The sequence below is a fragment of the Microchirus variegatus genome (genome assembly GCF_963457635.1).
Source record: "Microchirus variegatus genome assembly, chromosome: 5".
Classification (NCBI taxonomy): Eukaryota; Metazoa; Chordata; class Actinopteri; order Pleuronectiformes; family Soleidae; genus Microchirus; species Microchirus variegatus.
The window spans coordinates 35946373-35965506 of record NC_139806.1 but is presented as its reverse complement, the minus strand read 5'-3'; the positions used below and the strand labels follow the sequence as shown (position 1 = coordinate 35965506).

Below are 19134 nucleotides of genomic sequence, written 5' to 3'. Positions count from 1 at the left end.
GAAACCTGCGAGGCCACAGTGGGTCACACTACATTGGGTCGTACCATAGTGGGTCAGCTGGGGGGCCTTTACGTTAAGCTTCTCCTCCAGGTATTGATTAAAAAGAAAAAAAGAAAAAAGAAAATTTGATTGATTTAAATCTAGACAATGTAAATTGTGAACATGTCTCTTCAGTGTTGGTATAATAATAATATGTCATATTCTCAACATGCAAATTAAACATTATCAATTCAGTGTCATACACATGTGTTGGTTATCACACCAGTGTTTTGAGTGAAATGTCACACAGGTACTGAGAAAAGTTTGATTATTTTAATAACTTATTTTATAATACAGAAATGATCAGGATTATATTGGAACAATCATTTGAATGACAATACACTTTATCCGATGGGTTGATCAGGACTGCAGGACAGCAGGTCGTTCCATCCTCTCCCAAATTCTGGAGGTAGTTGCGGATAAAGTTGTGGGGACGAGTGTTTTCCAGTGAGGGAGATGCTGCACAATAGCAGAATAAGCTGTTTGGTATTGGCAGAGAAGATTTGGCAAGTTTTTCATGGGCGCAAACGGCAAACCACATACTCAACTATGCTGCTCAACCCACAAATGCATTTTCCTTACAAATGTGGCACCATTTAAAAGGCAAATAAACAGGCTTTCCAATGGTATAAGATTTATTGCCAAGAGGCATTGTTACAACAAATAAATAATTGACCAACATATGTCCTTACTTTTTTTTTGCTTAGCTTATACATAATTATTTGCATATTTACACCTCTAACATGTATTGCAACATTAGCTTGTCATTCATAGTTGTTTTACATCCTGGCCACCATGGATATAAAACACTACAATCTATACATTCTTATTTTAGTCCTGTATAGGTCTCCACCATGTCCCTAAGGAAATATTTAGCAGTGTGGATCATTAGCTGCTAAATGCCACTTAATGATCTGCCTGCTGCTGCTGCATTTGTGGACTGTAAAGCCAAACTAAATCACACAGAAAATATCCCCCAAAAAAAGTTCTGTAAAAGTGCTCAGGTCAGGCCAGGTTGCATGAATACCTAAATGTCACTCTCGCCTATGGTGGAGAATTAAAACTGTACCGTGTACCTTTTAAATATAAATGAATAACCCTTACATTCAAACCATTGCTAAATGAGAACACAATGTGAATATTGTTTCTGTCTCTGTGCCAATCTGTAGCATTGCTCTGTTGCACAGAGGAAGTGATTTGTTTTACATAATGACTGACCTAGGGCATAGCAATTAATATTGAAATCAAATTTCAAATCAAAATTGCAAACAACGCAATTAGCAAATTGCAAAGGCTGCAGTCTGATTTTCCTTTCTTCATTGTTCTATTTTCTATGGAAAATAGAACAATGATCCACGTCAAATCGCAATCACATAATCTGCCAGAAAAATTACAATGAGTTATTTTTTTGAGTATTATGACTGACTGAAACAAAGCAGAAGTACTACAATATAGCTCTGGCCAAACAAGATGGCTGCAACAAGTTGAATATGTCTGAAGTTGCGAAAAGCAAAAGGTTTTAGTGGATTGGGATACTAAATAGCGTAGTTATTCAGCAATTTGAGGGGATAAACACCAAAGTAGGCTGGGCTATTTGAAGTGTCAGTTTATTGCACTTATTTATTGTTTTACATAGTTTTGAATAGCCACTGCATACCTGCGGTTGTTGGCGTGTTGTTGCAAAAGCTGCTGCCTCATTTTAATGCAGGCACACTGCATTCAGGGAGTCCTCATTGTTGAGGTCAGAAATAACAATCACTCACATATCTTGCACTCGCTTAACTGATTCAATTCTGTCAAATATCCCTCTTTTCCTCTCAGTTAGCCAGGTAGTGAGTGAGATGGGACGTGGCTAAAGCAGAGCAGCAAAAGACAATGTGTTCTTCTTTTACCGATATATTTACCGATATCTTTTGCACTACTTATCCAAACAACTTGGCACTGCACTTAGTCATGCCCGTACACTCTTAGAAATAAATGTGCAAAGTAGAACCGTATAAGGTTCTTCGGCTTGTCCTCATAGGGGAACCCTTTTGGAGGGTTCCACCAAGAACCCTTTTAAAATCCTTTATTCGGGAAAGGGTTTTCCTCAGCCCTTGTAGAAGGAACCTTTTGGAACCCTAATTTCTGAGAGTGTAGCAAGACACATGTCAAGTTTGAAATCAATAGGACCACTGGTTCGAGAGATATGCAAATAACACACAGACACACACAACACACACACCCACAGACAGACAGACGTTCCTGGAATATATAGATAGATGTTCTCCCCCTACCAAACTTTTTTGTCAGCTGTAATCAAGACACGACTTAGACCAAACTTAAGCAAAGAAAGTTTATAGCCTTCAACACATACTCACAGTTACAATTAATCTGCCCAGTGATCACATCTTGCCCATAAGGAACATGTCCTTTTTCCAAACGGGTACGTAATTACGGTCTTTGCCACCTATACACCCACATAATAGCACTTAGACCCTGTAATTTTGTTTTCACTCTTTCTCAAGTCTCCATCTGCATACGTTAAGTGTAGCAATTACATGGGGAAATTGCTTCTAACTACATAGGTTTTATGGGATGGACAGTTTCTTTTCTTGGTAGGAGCATAAAAAGCAACAAGGGTGATACAGCGGTATTTGTTCTATTTGCATCGTCATGATCACTTTTCACTTTTAAAAGGTGAACAACTTTTGGTCAAGTGAAAAAGTGAAAAAAGTTTTTACTTTTATGAATATTTTTAAATTACACTTTAGAACAGACGAGTGCAAGTCACTGTTCCCCTTGAATTTATTCTATTTAATGTCACAAGACAAAATAATATAGTGAAGCACATTAAGTGACCTGTTGTCAACAGGACTATTCTTGCAGATGTCTTTTTCCACACTTTCATTGAGTTTCACTATTACGGTATTAAGCACATTTCATCAATGCTAATGCAAATCAAATTACCAACATCTTTCATACTTGCATTGGTTTTTGTGTGCTAATGTCATTAAAATGAGCAGCAGCATCTTTAGATTTATTATTAATAGTCATTTTTCTATCTTACTAAAAAAGTGATATCCCCAATGTTCCCGTCCAGGCATGAAGGTTGTCTTAGCTGCCTCTGTTCCAGTTTAGTTGAGATAAATTCAATTTAGCTTGTGGTGTTTACTGAGAAATGATATTTAAATATGTTAATATTTAATAACATTTATTTAATGTTCTGGGTAAGAAATCTTACTTAAACAGTTTTTAAAATGTTCATTTGTAGTCTGATATACTGTATTTGTGAATAGTAAAAATTATAAGGGTATTTTATACTACATTATAAAGTGGCAACTGATTTTATGTTTGTGCCAGATGTATGTATTTTTGGCCCATTTCAAGATCCATAGAGTATGACCAGAACAATGTGTGTCTATGTATTATTGAAGTTAAGTTGGGTAGACCGTATTAACTGCATAGATATTGTATACTGTGCACTGACGCTGTCCTTCGCAGCACTTGTGAATATCGCTCACCTTTTGTTATTGTTCTTATGACTGCTACCATTCACTGACTGCTGCCGCAGGACTTCCAGGCCTTTAGGACATTCTCCTTTTTGCATCTCTCTCTCTGGTTGGTCTCTCCACCCCTCTGTGACCTGGGGATGAACGCACCAATGAGGAGTCTCACAGTGAGTCCGTTGGCCCTGCTCACTCCACCCCCATCTTCTTCTTTTGCCACGACACCTCAGCCAATCACTCACTGACTCACTCCCTCACTCACTCAGAGTGTGTTGCATATATGCCTTGATGTCAGACGTGGTGGGCATTCCTGTCTCTATGAGCGTACTGTAGATGTGGGTAGTGTACTGTACACCATATAAGCCATAATGTTGACTAACTGTTGTGTGTTATTTACAGGGTATGCCTGATCGCATGTTATGTGCAGTGCTGGAGCAATTTCAGCTTTACTTTTCCCTTTGGTATGTGCGCTTTGTCTCCATTCAGAGTGTCATTTCTTCTTGTGTTCTTAAGTTTTCTTTTCTTGCATAAACACATACACACAATCACACCCACACTAACAGGGACACTCGTACCGAGTGTCCTATCACACTGTATAGTTGGTTACACGGCTTAATCTGCTGGTGCCTTGGTGTTCAGTATGGTGAAGATCATGTATGATCTTTTTGAATGGTAAGTCACTGGAGCTGTTCCAATGTGAATACACTCGTCCTGTGTTCCATGTGTGCTACGTTGTGTATCACGGTGGCCATTCAACAATACAGCACATGTTTGATTTCAAAGTAAACACCTCTGTTCTGGCAATTCAAGTCAGGGTAGTTTACTTTGCACAGTATACTTAAGCTTAATGCTACACGTAATTACACTTGGAAGCCATTATTGACACCTAGCTCATTTAATACCTATTAACTCAATATTAACCCTAATCCTTGTACAGTTCTTCACTTGTAGAAGTGTGTTAATGTGACCAAACATGACAATTTAAGTGCCTCGCATCTGAGGATGCAATCGTATAAGCTATTAAATTATCATATTAGTCTATAGTCCAAATGGTTGGACAAAAGTGGTACTGCCGCTGCCCAGACTTGGATGCTGCCAGTGTTCCACTCTACCTCATTTAGCTTTGGTCACTGTGCGGTTTGCCTTTCTCTCTGTCAGATTCATTCTCTGTATAGCACGGCAAGCCCCAGCATGCTGAAGAGGAAACAGAGCTCACGGGTCGAGGCCCAACCCATGACTGACTTTGGGCCGGATGAGACCCTGGCAGACAGTGCTGACATCTTCTGGATCAACAAACCAGTGAGTTTACCCAAATAAAATCCTGTGCTGTCAGCTCTGTTCCCTTCACGTCTTCAATGAAGATGATAAAACCAACATATTATGGCAGAATTTGTTATTCTTTCGTCTTTTGCCCCCTTCTTGCAGTGGGTGCACTCTCTGCTGCGAGCCTGCTCCATCATCAGTGTCATATCCGTGTGTATGAACACCCCCAAGACATTTGAGCATTACCCCCCACTGCAGTATGTGACATTCACCCTGGACACACTGCTCATGTTCCTCTACACAGCCGAGATGATCGCCAAGATGCACATCAGAGGAATCATCAAGGTAGCTACTGACATACAAACAAAGAAGTTAGAAGATTATAAACATTATTAGTGTATCTAACAGAATAATATAAAGTTAGAACTCAATAGGGAACAGAAATGATGTTTGAGTGAGCTGGAACAAAAGACACATTTAAAAGACGTGATGTATTTCAGTGAGTAAATGGTTTCAGCTGTTTTGTGGTTTGATGGGAAAATTTGATGCGCATTGTTTTATTTGTCATATTCTGGTGTCTGTTAAAGTTAGGAGGACATCTCCAAAATAAAATCATACACAAAGGACATGAAGTACTGAACTGTTTTAGCTAAGCTGTCACTGCCAAAATGGAGTGGGGCACTGACAAAGCTTTCACACACAACTTTCATAATATAACACTATTAAAGTTTACATGCATATCAGCTTATGACAATAAAGGTAGAAGCAAACTGAAAGGAGAGACAATGGGCTACATTTTGAACATTGCTGGCTATTATCACTGAAATAGTGAAGGCCATATTGACCATATGCTGGGCTGTATTCTAAGTCGATAATATTCAGAAGTGTGGCCTTTTTGTTCCACTCCAGACTCCACTTCAAATTCAATGTCAGTGGTTGTATTGAGCTGCAAATTCCGATGAATACACACAATTCAAATTTGAGGTAGAAGGATAGTGTTCTCTAGAAGCATCCAAGAACAGACAGCTGGCAGATGAAAGGCCCATAATTACTACCATAAAAACTGTGGACAGCTTAATTGGCAAATCAAGGATAACAAGCAGGGAGGCACTGCAGGACACAGAATTAGAATCAACAGTGCAAGAAAAAAAAACACAAAAAAAACATAAAAACTGAAACATTTAATCGTCATTCTCTTATAGTTTTGCTTAGTTCTTCAAAAGCAGATTGCTTGTTTCCCCATGAAAGTTAGGCAAAATGCATCCTGACACATGTCAAAGTTTAAGGTAATTTGCATTTCAAAGTGTTCCAGGGTGGATATATTCACTATGTCAATAACTTTGATTGACACCTGGAAGTTGTATTTTCTAGCTTGTTATTTAAAGTGCCTATGCAAAGCACACATTCCACATGGTGTGCTACGGTAATTGCATGCTTTTGTTCTCATCAGTGTGTAATCAAACATGGTCCTTATCTGTTCAGGGTTTCAGAACACACATTCCTATTTGCAGCCTTCCCTCCCCTTCAGAACCTTCCTCTCTCTGACAGTTGTAATTAAGCATTCCCATTTTTGCTGACCTTATGATGGGTTGTTCACATGTCAGTGGCTTAATAGTTTGTTTTATCATGTTGGAAACATTTGCTGTTTTTCTTGAATATTGGGGTGTGATTATTTATTTATTTTTTAACAAAAAAGCTTTCTATCGCAATAAAAGCTTTTTTCTGTCCGATTTTTTTGGAAGATGTTGGCTGACACTTAATATGAGTAATTTCAGAAAGAACTGCCAAGACTAGTATGAAAAGTCTGAGGGATGTTTTGTACTCGGTGGAATACATCAGCTTTCTTTGTTTTCGTTTGTGTTCATATTTCCTTCTCTCTTGGTTTCTCACTCTAAGTGTCTCCTCTCCACAGGGGGATAACTCGTATGTGAAAGATCGCTGGTGTATGTTTGATGGATTCATGGTATTCTTTATCTGGGTATCCCTGGTGCTGCAGGTATAATGCAACATCTTTTGTTATTATTATTATTCATTCATTTTATCCAATTGCAATTTTTTTTTCTCCTGCAACTCCTTGTGCAGCTTGACACAAAACAATGTATTGCTGTAGCTGGTGTGATCATCTGTTTCTCTTTGTTTTAGGTGTTTGAAATAGCAGAGCTTGTGGATCAGATGTCTCCATGGGGCATGTTGAGAATCCCCCGGGCGCTCATTATGATCCGGGCCTTCAGGATCTACTTCCGCTTCGAACTTCCTCGCTCCCGCATCACCAACATTCTCAAGTACAATATTGCGGTTCTTATGTACAGTGTCAACTATCCACGGATGGTTTATACATAAACATATGGCATTTGACTTACATCTGTGGCCACTCTTATTCTTTGCAGGCGATCTGGGGAACAGATCTGGAGTGTGTCCATCTTCCTGCTGTTTTTTCTTCTGCTCTATGGAATTCTGGGCGTTCAGATGTTTGGAACGTTCAACCATCACTGTGTTACTAATGATACACAGAAAAAGTTAAATTTCTTAATTTCTTTCAGCATTTAAGCACAACATTGCCCTTTTTGTATTGTTTTCTCGCTAGATATTGCATTTCGCTTTAGGAAGTGATGTGTTGAACCTCTATCTGCTGTATGCTCTGACACAGAGTCAAAGCTCACTATCTTTTCATACTAAGTTTTGGTGGGAATTGGGAAAAAAACAGAAGGGGAGACAGAAATAACAAAGTAGGGATGTCATGATTTTTGCAGTTGACCTCATTCATCCACAAGAATATGAATAACTTGCATAGATTATTTTTTTTACTTCTTCTGTAACAGTTCTCACTGCGACGTTACATTCTTGTGTGTTTGACACTGAGCAAATTATAGGAACTCACATTTTCAAATTTGCTAAATTAATTTTACAAACTACAGATTCAGAAACCATCATGAATATCACTAATGTCTCTGACTCACCCATATATGAAGGTCACTTTCATACTGGACATTTGGGATCTCATTTGATGATTAATTTACCTCCGGCATCAAAAGAAAGTGAATTATTTGATAAGACACATTGGTGTTATTGAGCCCAGTATAATTAGCATTATTGAGATTCACTGCTATGCCTCCGATTGCCCTTTGTGATAGAGCAATAAATTATCCCTTCTGATCCCGTACGCCTTAATAAACAATTTAAATGAATGTCTGGGCAGGCAATCTGAAGGCATTCATTTTCATTAGCGAGATCAAGCAGATCCTGGAATAACACCTGTGGCTAAAAGGCAGGGAGACAGAGAAAAGAGACAGAGCAGCTTGTCTATGTATTATGTAACCTAGGAACATCACATTAGCTGCGATACTAAAGTTATCTGTATTTTACTGTAATTTGTATGTTACTGTGCATATTGTTTCCATCAGTGTCCTTTGACATAACATTATAATGTTTCTTTTCTTTGGTCAGTAATGTGTCATGGAACAACTTGGCGATCCCAGATACCCATTGTTCTCCTGATGGAGAAGGTTACCAGTGTCCTTATGGGTTCAAATGCATGGACCTTGAAGAGCTGGGCCTCAGCCGACAGGAGCTTGGTTATAGTGGCTTCAATGAGCTAGGTATAAACTATACACATGTACAGAAACATACATGCAGTTTTACAATGTTCAGTTCATGCAGACTCTTGCACTTGTAGAATTACAGTGATGTGATGTACATTGGGTGTCACACTGCCATGAAGCATGATTCGGCACTCTTATTAGCTGACTGCTGCTCTAATCCAGTGTCAGTGCACATACTAGATAGAAAGCTTGATAATAAGCAGTAACTTCATTAAGTCATTGCGTACTGGAGTATAGTGTACGATGTATGCAGCCTAAAATGTGTGGGTTAACTGCTCTTATCTCCATACTTTATAAATATTCATATAGGTTCTACAAGTACATTGTAGAGAAATCTCTCTCTTATGGGAATGAGTCAAAAAAACAACTTCCTCAATAACCCACATGTTCCAACTCAAAGCATGATTATAAGCTTCAACAACTATATGTTGTGTTTTGTTGTTAGATATAGTACTGAATTGTTAAAAGTGGTCGAATGCCATCATGAACTTTATATGCAGAGTAAATAACTAACCACTAATCTCTAGTCAGTCTTTAAATGGGACACAGTCAGCATATTAATATTAAATAAATATGAAATGTTGTTTCTTCTCCTAATGAAATCATAATTTGCTGGATTTTAAAAGTACTCTCAGTTCATTTGCAAAGAGTATGTCGACCACAAAAAAGCCTAAAGTTCCATTTTGTAGCTCAGCCAACTCCATTTATTAGCTTCATCTGGATAAATTGCTAGTGACAGTGACAAAGACATGCACTTGATCAGATTAATGACCTGCCAAGCAGTTAAAATTCAGAGTCCTGTCATTATAGAGGAGGGACCTGCTGACATTCTGCATTTTTCATATTTTCACAATGTACATTTTGTTACAGCTTAAAAGAAAGCTCTGCCTAAAGTGTTTGTAGTCTCTAATTGGTGGTGATGTCAAAGTGACAGTTTTTACAATAGCAATCTTTGGTGTGCGTCTGATTTCACATTTCTCTTTTTGTTATTTCTCTCTTTGTTTAGGTACAAGTATCTTCACTGTATATGAGGCTGCATCACAGGAAGGCTGGGTGTTCCTCATGTACAGAGCCATCGACAGCTTCCCTCGCTGGCGCTCCTACTTTTACTTTATAACTCTCATTTTCTTCCTGGCATGGCTTGTAAAGGTTAGAGCCAGTCTCTCTCTCTCTCTGCACTTTTCATTATACTTTGAGCTCCTATGTCGTGGCACCTGGGGTAGTTTAACAACAAAAGGACTTTTGGCTAATCGACACAATGCTTTCTCACTTTCTTTTTTTTTTCTTTCTCAGAATGTGTTCATAGCGGTCATCATTGAGACATTTGCTGAAATCAGAGTCCAGTTTCAGCAGATGTGGGGGTCAAGGAGCAGTACAACCTCTACTGCTACAACACAGGTACAGCAATCAGTCTCACAATTGAGACCAAAGATAGAGCCATCAAATGTCACATTTGCAACTTCAAAAATAATACACTTGGCATGATTCTGAAGCGTCCTTTAATGTCAACTCCCTTCAAAGAATTATGGAGTTGGCCTGACAACTATTTAAGTGTGAACTTTTTTCAATACTGTTATACCATCAGTATTTTTAATATACATGTTATAGGTACACAAAACACCAACGCTTAGGACATCTGTGTGAAGCACTGGGTGTGGGCTTCTGTTGCTGTAGCACATCTGCTTCAGATTGAGATTACTTTATTAATCATTATTAATACTTTATTATTTCAGTGTGTTGTGAGTTCAGGGATGGTCAGATAATTTACCATCACCATTCTCCTCTGACCTCAAGCCTTTATTATTTCATTCTTCCTCGATCTGATGCCCAGTTTGAACAGCATGTCATCTTGTCCATGTCTTGAAAAGGAGACTTTTTTATGTCAATATTTTACTTGGTAAAATAAACACTTGACTAGGTGCATATTAATACTGTGGTTGGTGAGTGTAATACCGCTCTGAAATGTGTGAAACTATGAACTATTATTAGTGCCATCATGGAAAACAGGCTTGCACCTCTTTCATACAGCTATGACCTTGAAAACAAAAGGCCTTTCATGCTCTTATCAAAATTAATTGTAATAGACGTTGTCATGCCCTAATCTTTATCTTGGAGGTAAAAACTAATTAGCTGTGGTGTAACACTTAACTGTCAGTCACTGAAGCTGAAACAATATGTTGCCTACTTTGCGTTCCCTAGAGGGGGAAGCTGGTACAAGGTAGCCCTGGGAGACACAACCCATGCCACATTTCTATTCCTTGACTTTACTGTGTCGCCTCTTGATTATTGAGGCTTTTAGTAGAGATTAGGCTGTTAAGTGATGTCGATAAAATGACAATGGATTAAAAGTCACATTGGTTTCGTTGGATCGGGATTTTTCTTCCCTTTTTTGATTAGCAGATTTATAATTAAAGCCTGAAGATGAACTACATAGAGATCTACATTCCTTTGCCCGTTTTGATGTTAAAGAAATCAACCCCTGTGTTTGACATTCAGGCTGAAAATATTATTCTCTTTGTCATGTCATAATAAAACACAGGATAAAAGCTGAGAATAGAGGGCCATGTTCTCGGCTTTGATTTGATAGAATGGGACACTGATGTGACAGGTATAAGACAAAAAAAAAGTGCATCAAAGAGGCAAGAAAGGTATCCAGTAAAATTGTAGAATAACTAAAGAGGAAGAGTGGTTGAAAAATGTCTGCGCGTAAAAAGGCAAGCAGGAGCCTTCAAAGTTCATTTGGCTCTCTCGGGTGCACTGGATGTACATTTCAGAGCCAATTAATGGTGCAGTGATTTAAATTCCCTTGTGAACGTAGATGTTCCAAGTGAACATAAAAGGACGGTCATTTAAAATAATTAAAATCCAAGTCTGTGGCTTCTACCGAGTCATGCATCCAAAAGTTCACTTATTGGCACTTATTATGGACTTATTAGCTGTTCTGTGAATTCATGGATGCCTCGTCTGTAGTGGCAGACTGGTTCATCCCAGATTCTCTACTGACTTTGGTATTCAGCTGACATTTTCTCTAGCCTTACCAGCAGGTCAAACTTCATTCTGAGATGATGAATCCTAATGTCGTGGGTGATCTCCTGACTTTTATTCAAGAAGCACGAGCGCAAGGCTCAGTTAAATGCTGCAAGAGCTGTTAAATAGATTGTAATTATTTTTATTCTACATTCATATTATTTGCCTTTGATACTTTATTTAGTGCCATCGTCAGGTCACGTTAGTGTGTCACTAAATACCTGAAAACACAATGATATACAGTATTCCTGTTCGCTTCAGCTGTACACTGTACTGTTTACACTTTATTCCGCCAATTGCAAACTTCAGTGGCTGCGTAAAATCTTCTGTCAAGTTCACTCTTATTTTGTGTTGAATGACATTACATTTTGGAACTAGTTAACGCTTGCTAATCATTACATTTATGTCTTAGAATAATGGTTGATATTCACAAATGAACCAGCTGTCTTGTGAGTTTGAAGGTCTCTGCTGTGATATTGGTTTGTTTCATATTTCCAGTGTTGGTCCCTTAGGCGTATGCAGTGTATTTAGCAATTTCTCTGCCATTTTTGTGTGCATATGAGTTTTTGTATATGATGCCTTTGGCTTTTTTGTGGCCACACATGTTTTATGGTGATGCTGCCAGAGGGTGGATGTGTGTTTTCTTATTTTGTCTCTGTGCCCCTCGTGTACTGTCCTTGTGTCACAGATGTTCCATGAAGACGCTGCTGGGGGATGGCAGCTCGTAGCTGTGGATGTCAACAAACCACATGGCCGAGCGCCTGCTTGCCTCCAGGTAAACACACCACATTATTATTATTATGCTGTTGGTGTTAAGTCTCTCTCTCTCTTTCACTAACCAATCTGTCTCTCGTTTCTTCTCTGCATTCATTAGCCTGTAACAATAACCATAACATAAAGGCCTAACCACAACCCTAACCCAAGTCAAGTCTATTGCTAACCATAATAATAAGGTCTAATTTATACCATGTTCCGCAACACTTTTCAAAATAGTTTTTCCACAAACCTAAGAGTTATGAGTTCTGCTATGTATACTTTGGCAAAAGTTATTCTCATCCTTACTGGTCTATCCTTCTGTCAGCTTGTTTATTTTTAATCTATATTTCTGGTGGTTTTTCTTTCTTTTTTAACGGATGACGCTGAGTTAATTCAAGATGATATTTGAACTTTCTTCGACTGAGAGGATAATTTGATAATAAGGAAACAAGAGCGAAACAAATACATTTTTTTGGTCCAGTGCATGACAATTTTATTGGCGGCATGAAAGGGAAGTGTCGATCACCCTATTTATCTGTCCAATCATTTAACACTGATAAAACGTGTCAGGACATTGGGGTGTAAATTGGGCTTAAGTGTAAAACCAAGTCTTCACCCTCATTCCATCCCATTCCATTTTGATTGAAATGTATGTGTTGATGCTAAACTGCACTGCAATAACAGATAATCTGTAAACTACACCCATTTAACAAATGCCCCATGTGCACACAATATCACCTCATTGTTTCATCATTTGTCTTCTCTTCAACGGCTGTGACAAACGACTAAGTGATGGGATTTTAAATGAGGGGCAGTGCTCATGTTTGATGTATAGAAGTGCACTAATGATGTTGCCCCAGTGATGGATGAGTTTTAAATGACATCTACAGGACGGACCCCACTGTTGCCTTGTGGTCAGCGTGATCCAAACGGTTGGGCGTTAAAGATAAGCTGAAAGCAGCAGGCATTGCTTACAGCTGGCTCACTGTTGATAGTGTGGTTGTGTGAAAGGCTGGACTCTAGCTGTGAGAGAGTCTACAGCTATGAGAGAGAGCTGTCAACAAACTCTCATGAAGGAAATGCTATTCTAAGTCACTTCAAACAGAGCGAGGCAGAGAGAGCACATGAAAAATTGAGAAAATGGGGTGAAGGAGAAGTGAAATATGAAGTATTTCGGTTAAAGCGGCATGCATGTCTCCTAGAGCATCATCATCAGTGAGAAGAAAGATTTAGATTGAGGGATAACCAGAGGGATAAACATTCCCTCTGAGCCTCATTCTCCCTCCTTCTGCCTCATTCCCTTATACCAGAAAAGCTATTATCATCTGCCATTGCAAACAGGAAGACCACGTCTGAGAAAAGGATGAAGGGATACTAGATAGATCTAGGGTGACATGAGGCCACGTTGAGCTCATCAAAAGTAAAAAAAAAACACTATAGTCAGCTTCCTCCAAGTGGTGGTTGCAATATGGAAACCATTTTTTATATTTTTGGAAAGACACCCCCATTGGAGATGCAAAGCCTTAAGGATTCCAACTGTGAGGCAGACTTGGACAAGGTGCGTAATGTTTTAGTGGGTCAACTCGCACCTCAATCACATGGAGGGCTTCAGCTCTGGGTAATGGCCCAGAAAATTTGATGGATTCCTCCTGTCACATGAAAAGCACCATAGAAGGAGTATAGAAAGGTATAATCACCTTTTTGTTCATTCTTCATAATAATGCCAGGGGAGTATATTTCGTGGAGTAAGACCGTGCACACTACATTTTTTGCAATGTTGTGTCAGTGATATGGAGTTTCAGAGAGGGGAAAAATGAAAGTAATACAACAACAATTCAAAGTGGTTAAAGGTCCAATTTGTAACCTTTAGGAAGGTAGTCTTGGCAGAAAAGTAATAAACCATTCCTGAGTCTGATTGTATAGATGCATAATTGCTTTAAAATAAAAGTGACATTTGAGAACACAGGAAAAAACTTTTAAAACCAGACTAAAATTAGACAGTATAACATCATTATGGAGCTCAGGGACAACGGTACCGCGGTTCATTTTTTGTGCCTTTTACTTCTCTCTTTATCATTTGTCCAACTGATTTGATTGATGAAATGGAAAATATCGAGCGCTGTCCCAAATTGCAATGCAAAGTTTGCCACAGACAGTTATGGCTTGCAGCTATGCTAGCGGCTGCCAAAGGAATGTGTGTCATAGTGTTGCACTATGTAAATAATGCAGGAATTTGCATCGCTGCCAGAAATGAAACGGATAAAGAAGAAATAAAGTGTTCACTTGAGTCTTTGCATTCCAACTGATGCTGATCGGAGCCGAAGCCGAGTCATTTGCCCCTGGGAGCGAGTGCTGATTTAACACATTCCCATGATCAAAAGCCCTTTGAAACTTTGCATTTAGAGGAGTTTTTTTGACCAGTGGGGAATATGTTATAAGTGTGGGAAGTCTGCTTTGACTGGTTGGGATGAGAGGAGAAAATGTAGGTAGGGCGGAGAGATGAGTGGAAAAGGAGGGAGAACTGGAGAATGAGAAAGGGAGAGGGAGACCAGGAACATAGTGTCCCCCTGTGGTATAATAGGACATGTCATATTACGGTGCTATCATTTTTTGATTAATGACGGATATCCTCTTGCTTTTATTTCTGCAAAGCTTCACCAAACACCTTATTTCATTGCTTTTTCACCCATATCAGAATGAAGCTGTGCTCGAGAGATGAGCAGACAGGTAGAGTGAAGACGGGCAGTTTAGATCCAGCCTGCAGGGCCATCTGTGAGTGCAGGGGAAGTGAAGTGTGAGTTTCTGTTCTGCTCTGCCTGGCTCAAGAGTAATTGGCCATCAAATGATTAAAATGTTTCAATGCTGGCAGGTGGGTGCTATCTACAGACAGGCGGCCTGTGTGTTTCCTGCTGGTGGCGCACCCGTTCCTGTCAGACTGTTTTTTGAACCACCTGTATGTGTCTGGTTAGGCCTTTGTGTGCCACACTGTCAGCTTGTCGATCTGCCCGTGTTGATGTGTATCCATTTGTGCATGTGGGTGGGTCAGTCTGGGACCAACAGGCTGGAGCCATTGGAGATAACACATCATTGATTAACCACCTGCTCTTTTTGGAGCCAGAGTGGAAAGTTTTCCCCTCCAGAAAGCCTACAAACCAAAATAGCTCTTAAAGCAGGAGACTCTGTTCATACCGTTCTCAGTCTGTCATTTGATTTTTACAGTGTATTTTTAATCCCATGATTATCCCCAAGACAGTTTTATGTTTGATTTTGACCCATTCATGTATGGAGAGAATTTTGTTCCTTTATTATTCAATCAAATAGAATAGATGTGAAACCAAAAAAGAGATTTGAGAGCAAAAAAAACAGTAAGTTGCAATTGAAAAAAAAGAAAAAAGAGTAATGATTATTTACAGTCTGCAAATGTTCTCCGTTTGATGGTGTGATGGCTCATGAACATATTTTAAATTGCTTGCTTTTCTACCAAGAGTTACATAAGAAATACCGGTAACGCTTTCTTTTACAGTCCCCTAATTACCTGGTATTTAGCTGGTAAATTCATGGTAACACTAAAGTGTTGCTAGGTAATTACCAAGGGTAATAAGATCAGTAAATACAGTGAAACCGTTGCCAAAATACTGGGTAATGCACGGTAATGTACTTGGTAAGTAAAGTAAAACTGTACTGTAAAAGAAAGCCAAGCTTGTTTCCATGTAATTACACACATTTTTAGGGTTAGGTTTGTTAGATTACCCCTTGGGTAAATAGCTAGTAATTAGGGGACTGTAGGTACCTGCTTATTACCAGTTTATAACCCAATAATACACTTACATTTACCATAGTTTTGCCATAGTTTAGCTGTACATACCTTCTTATTAACAGCAGTAATAACACGCTATAATTAACTATATAGTTACCAGGTAAATGCCCAGTATTTTGGCAACAGTTCAACTGTATTTACTTTCTTATTACCATTGGTAATTACCTAGTAACACTTTGGTGTTACCATGAATTTACCAGGTAAATACCTGGTAATTAGGGGACTGTAAAAGAAAGCGTTACCGAAATACCATCCTTGAATTATGAAACTAGACCCAGCATCCTGTTAGCTTAGTTTAGAATTAAGACTAGAAAGGAACAAGGCACTGGTTGCCAAGTTTTGTCCAGAAGTAGTAAATATGAACCAATGCTGTAACCTTTTTGCGGTTAAACAATTTGTAAGCCCCAGATACTTTAGGAACCTGTGATTTTGTTTACCCCATTTACCCATTACTTGTTTACCCATTGATATCGGTCTTTAGGTAAAACAAAGCTACCAAGCCACATTTCCTGCCTCCAGGTTCATACTTAATCATAGAAATACTCACTGGTATCAGTATTCTCAACGTCACGTCACACATGCATTTCTGCTTACTTTAGCGTTAAACATTTTTATGGTCAGAAGCTTCATCGTCTGCACTTGAAATGTGAAGCTTTGGTCTGTGGGTCTCGATTCACGAAAGGATTATGACAAATGTAATGCATGTATTAATGTCAAAATCTTGATAATATCCCATTTATCCCAATACACTGTCTTTGCATTTTACTAAAATATTTGTGAGGTTTGTAAATGCTCAAACCTGAGTTTCTCAGTTTGCTCTTATGGTAGCACTCTGTAGACCAGTGGAGGTTAATGAAGCGTCCTCTTCCTCTCCCCACAGACCTGGTCCACTCATTAGCCTCTGGCGCACCACAATGCCATAATTACACTGCAGATTGGAGCTTTGGCTATAAGCAAAAGTAGAAGGTGACATTTCATAGAACTGCATCCCATTGGGTGGAAAAAAGAACATATTCAATATGCTACAAAGATTAACCTCACATAAAAACAAAGAAACTCAGGGATTTCCATTTAAAAAAAAAAAAAAAAATCAAAATAGAAGTGACCTCTAAGAACGGGTCGGGAAGCTATGATAAATGCTACCTACTTTAAGTAATCCTGCAGGATCATGTGATTAATTTAGCATTGCCTCTTTGGCAATGAGGGGCTAATGCTACATACTCCCCTTGCATTAGCTCTCCGGTCACAGAGCTAAATACAGAGTGATGGATAACCCTGTGCTTTACTGGGGGGCAGTGAGGGCCAATGAATAGAACACTTTTTTTTGCCCGCTCCCTCCCAAGCCAGAGGTTATTGATTCTCAGAAACACTCCTTTTTCCCTTTGCCACTGATCTCTGCCCTGTGGAGCTTCCTCGGGACAATTCTCATATCATTTTAAGCTCACACACACACACACACACACACACACACACACAACATGTCAAGGTTAAGGTCAGTTTGTCTTTGTGTGGAAGGAGAACAAGGCCAGAAGGCAAAGATAACTTGGTTGGAGCAGAAGAGGAAAGGAATCCCATTTAGAATATTATTTTAGATGGCGACAAAGAGAGAGACGAAAAAAGAGATTGGGGTGTTGCCGGGCAGACCTACATGTATAATTCAAAGAGGAATGTGAAGAAGCTGTGACTATTCCTGTGAGATCTACATTCTTAGACGGAACAGTGCGAATGCTCCAGGTTGTTTCCTCTGTCTAGACGGCAATCATGTTGTGATACTTGCTAAAAATTAAATAAAACAAAAGTCTACAGGGAAGATCCAGGGAGGAATTGGAGGCATGGGCGGAAAAGCACAGCAGATAATATTAAGAGTAGGAGGGTGTAGACAGGCAGACCATCATGTTTTATTAAGAGCTGTTTTCCAGCCAAAGACATGACTCAGCCCTCTCTAGTCAGGGCCATAAGGAGTGAAAGGACTCCCACTTTGCTAGATCCTCAAACTAGCAAGATTTTACACGCCCACTCCTGTCAAAATCTATAAATCTGTGTTCATACCAAACAAATATATGCTGCACTGCCTGCCAGTTTCACTGTAGATTTCTGACGATCGGTGTTTAGCATCTTTTTTCAGAGTGAAAAATACACTATGAAGTGAAAAATTAAGACCCTTGATAAAAACCCTGATTAATGCCATTTGTTTATTTGTTGTGCAACAAATGAGAGTACAGAAACCAAATAGACAAGTCAAATGAGGCAGCCTTTAATCCCACTCAGTTTTTCCCTAATCTCGGTAAACAGGAGAGCGGAAACTGCGGGAGCTTGTGCCAGAACATGGCCCAGCCCGTCGGTGGCAATTCCTGTGTGAATACAGTTTTGTTCTGCCAGCTATGTGCACATGTGCTGCACTCTTCTCATGCACCAGTTGGAAGAGTTTGTCTTCCTTGGCAGTTTGAGTGAACAGACGGAGCATTAGGATGCAGTCATTTTTTTCTGTCAGTCTGCCTATCTGTCATGGTTGTATTATGGTTTCCGTCACTGGGAATGTACGGTGCATATCCCATCATCCACTTGATCAGTAGGCCTGTTCACAGTGCACCTTGTTTGGCCATCCTTCAAAGTCACAGCTGAAAGTCATCTCTTCTGTGAGGATGCGGTTTTATGTCTCACTGGCCAGACAGCCTTCAGAGAGCAAGACTTTGCTGCACTGTCGAAATTGTCTGGACATAAATTGGGTGATAAAGAACACTATTTCCCAGACAAATTGACAGCTCGGCGAGAGGAAAGATTAATGATTATTTCTTCTTATTCTTATCTTGTTTTTTCTTTTTTGGTCAGGAAAGCACACCCAGAGTAGGTGCACTGGTTTCCCCAAATATCATATAACATGTTTTTAAGAAATAAGGAGCTGAGTACAATTTGTATTTTGCAGAATTTACTGTCATGTTTTAAGTAAAAACAAGTTCTCTGATTTTAGTTAGAATTGGAGGTTTTGGAAATAGCAACATCTACATGTTTCACCTTTTTTTCTAATGGTGAGACTGCATAGTGGGACTAACTGAGGAATCCTCCTTTGACCCCTCTATTTTCTAAGCACATATGGGAACTACGGTTGCCTTAGTGCACCACAAAAGTTTTAAACGCGTCTTTCACA

General features: G+C 39.2%; 1 protein-coding gene across 1 annotated transcript in view; it reads left to right on the top strand.

Moving 5' to 3' along the window:
* Positions 1-3946: 3946 nt before the first annotated feature.
* Positions 3947-19134, top strand: part of nalcn (sodium leak channel, non-selective) — a gene marked incomplete at both ends in the record, with an annotated part of 58301 nt that continues 43113 nt past the window's right edge. The window contains 10 exons of the mRNA XM_083890259.1: positions 3947-3988; positions 4686-4826; positions 4953-5135; positions 6703-6786; positions 6933-7072; positions 7178-7306; positions 8235-8386; positions 9396-9538; positions 9683-9787; positions 12105-12191. Of these exons, the coding sequence (XP_083746385.1) occupies positions 3947-3988; positions 4686-4826; positions 4953-5135; positions 6703-6786; positions 6933-7072; positions 7178-7306; positions 8235-8386; positions 9396-9538; positions 9683-9787; positions 12105-12191 (1206 nt within the window). The remainder of the gene's footprint in view (positions 3989-4685; positions 4827-4952; positions 5136-6702; positions 6787-6932; positions 7073-7177; positions 7307-8234; positions 8387-9395; positions 9539-9682; positions 9788-12104; positions 12192-19134) is intronic.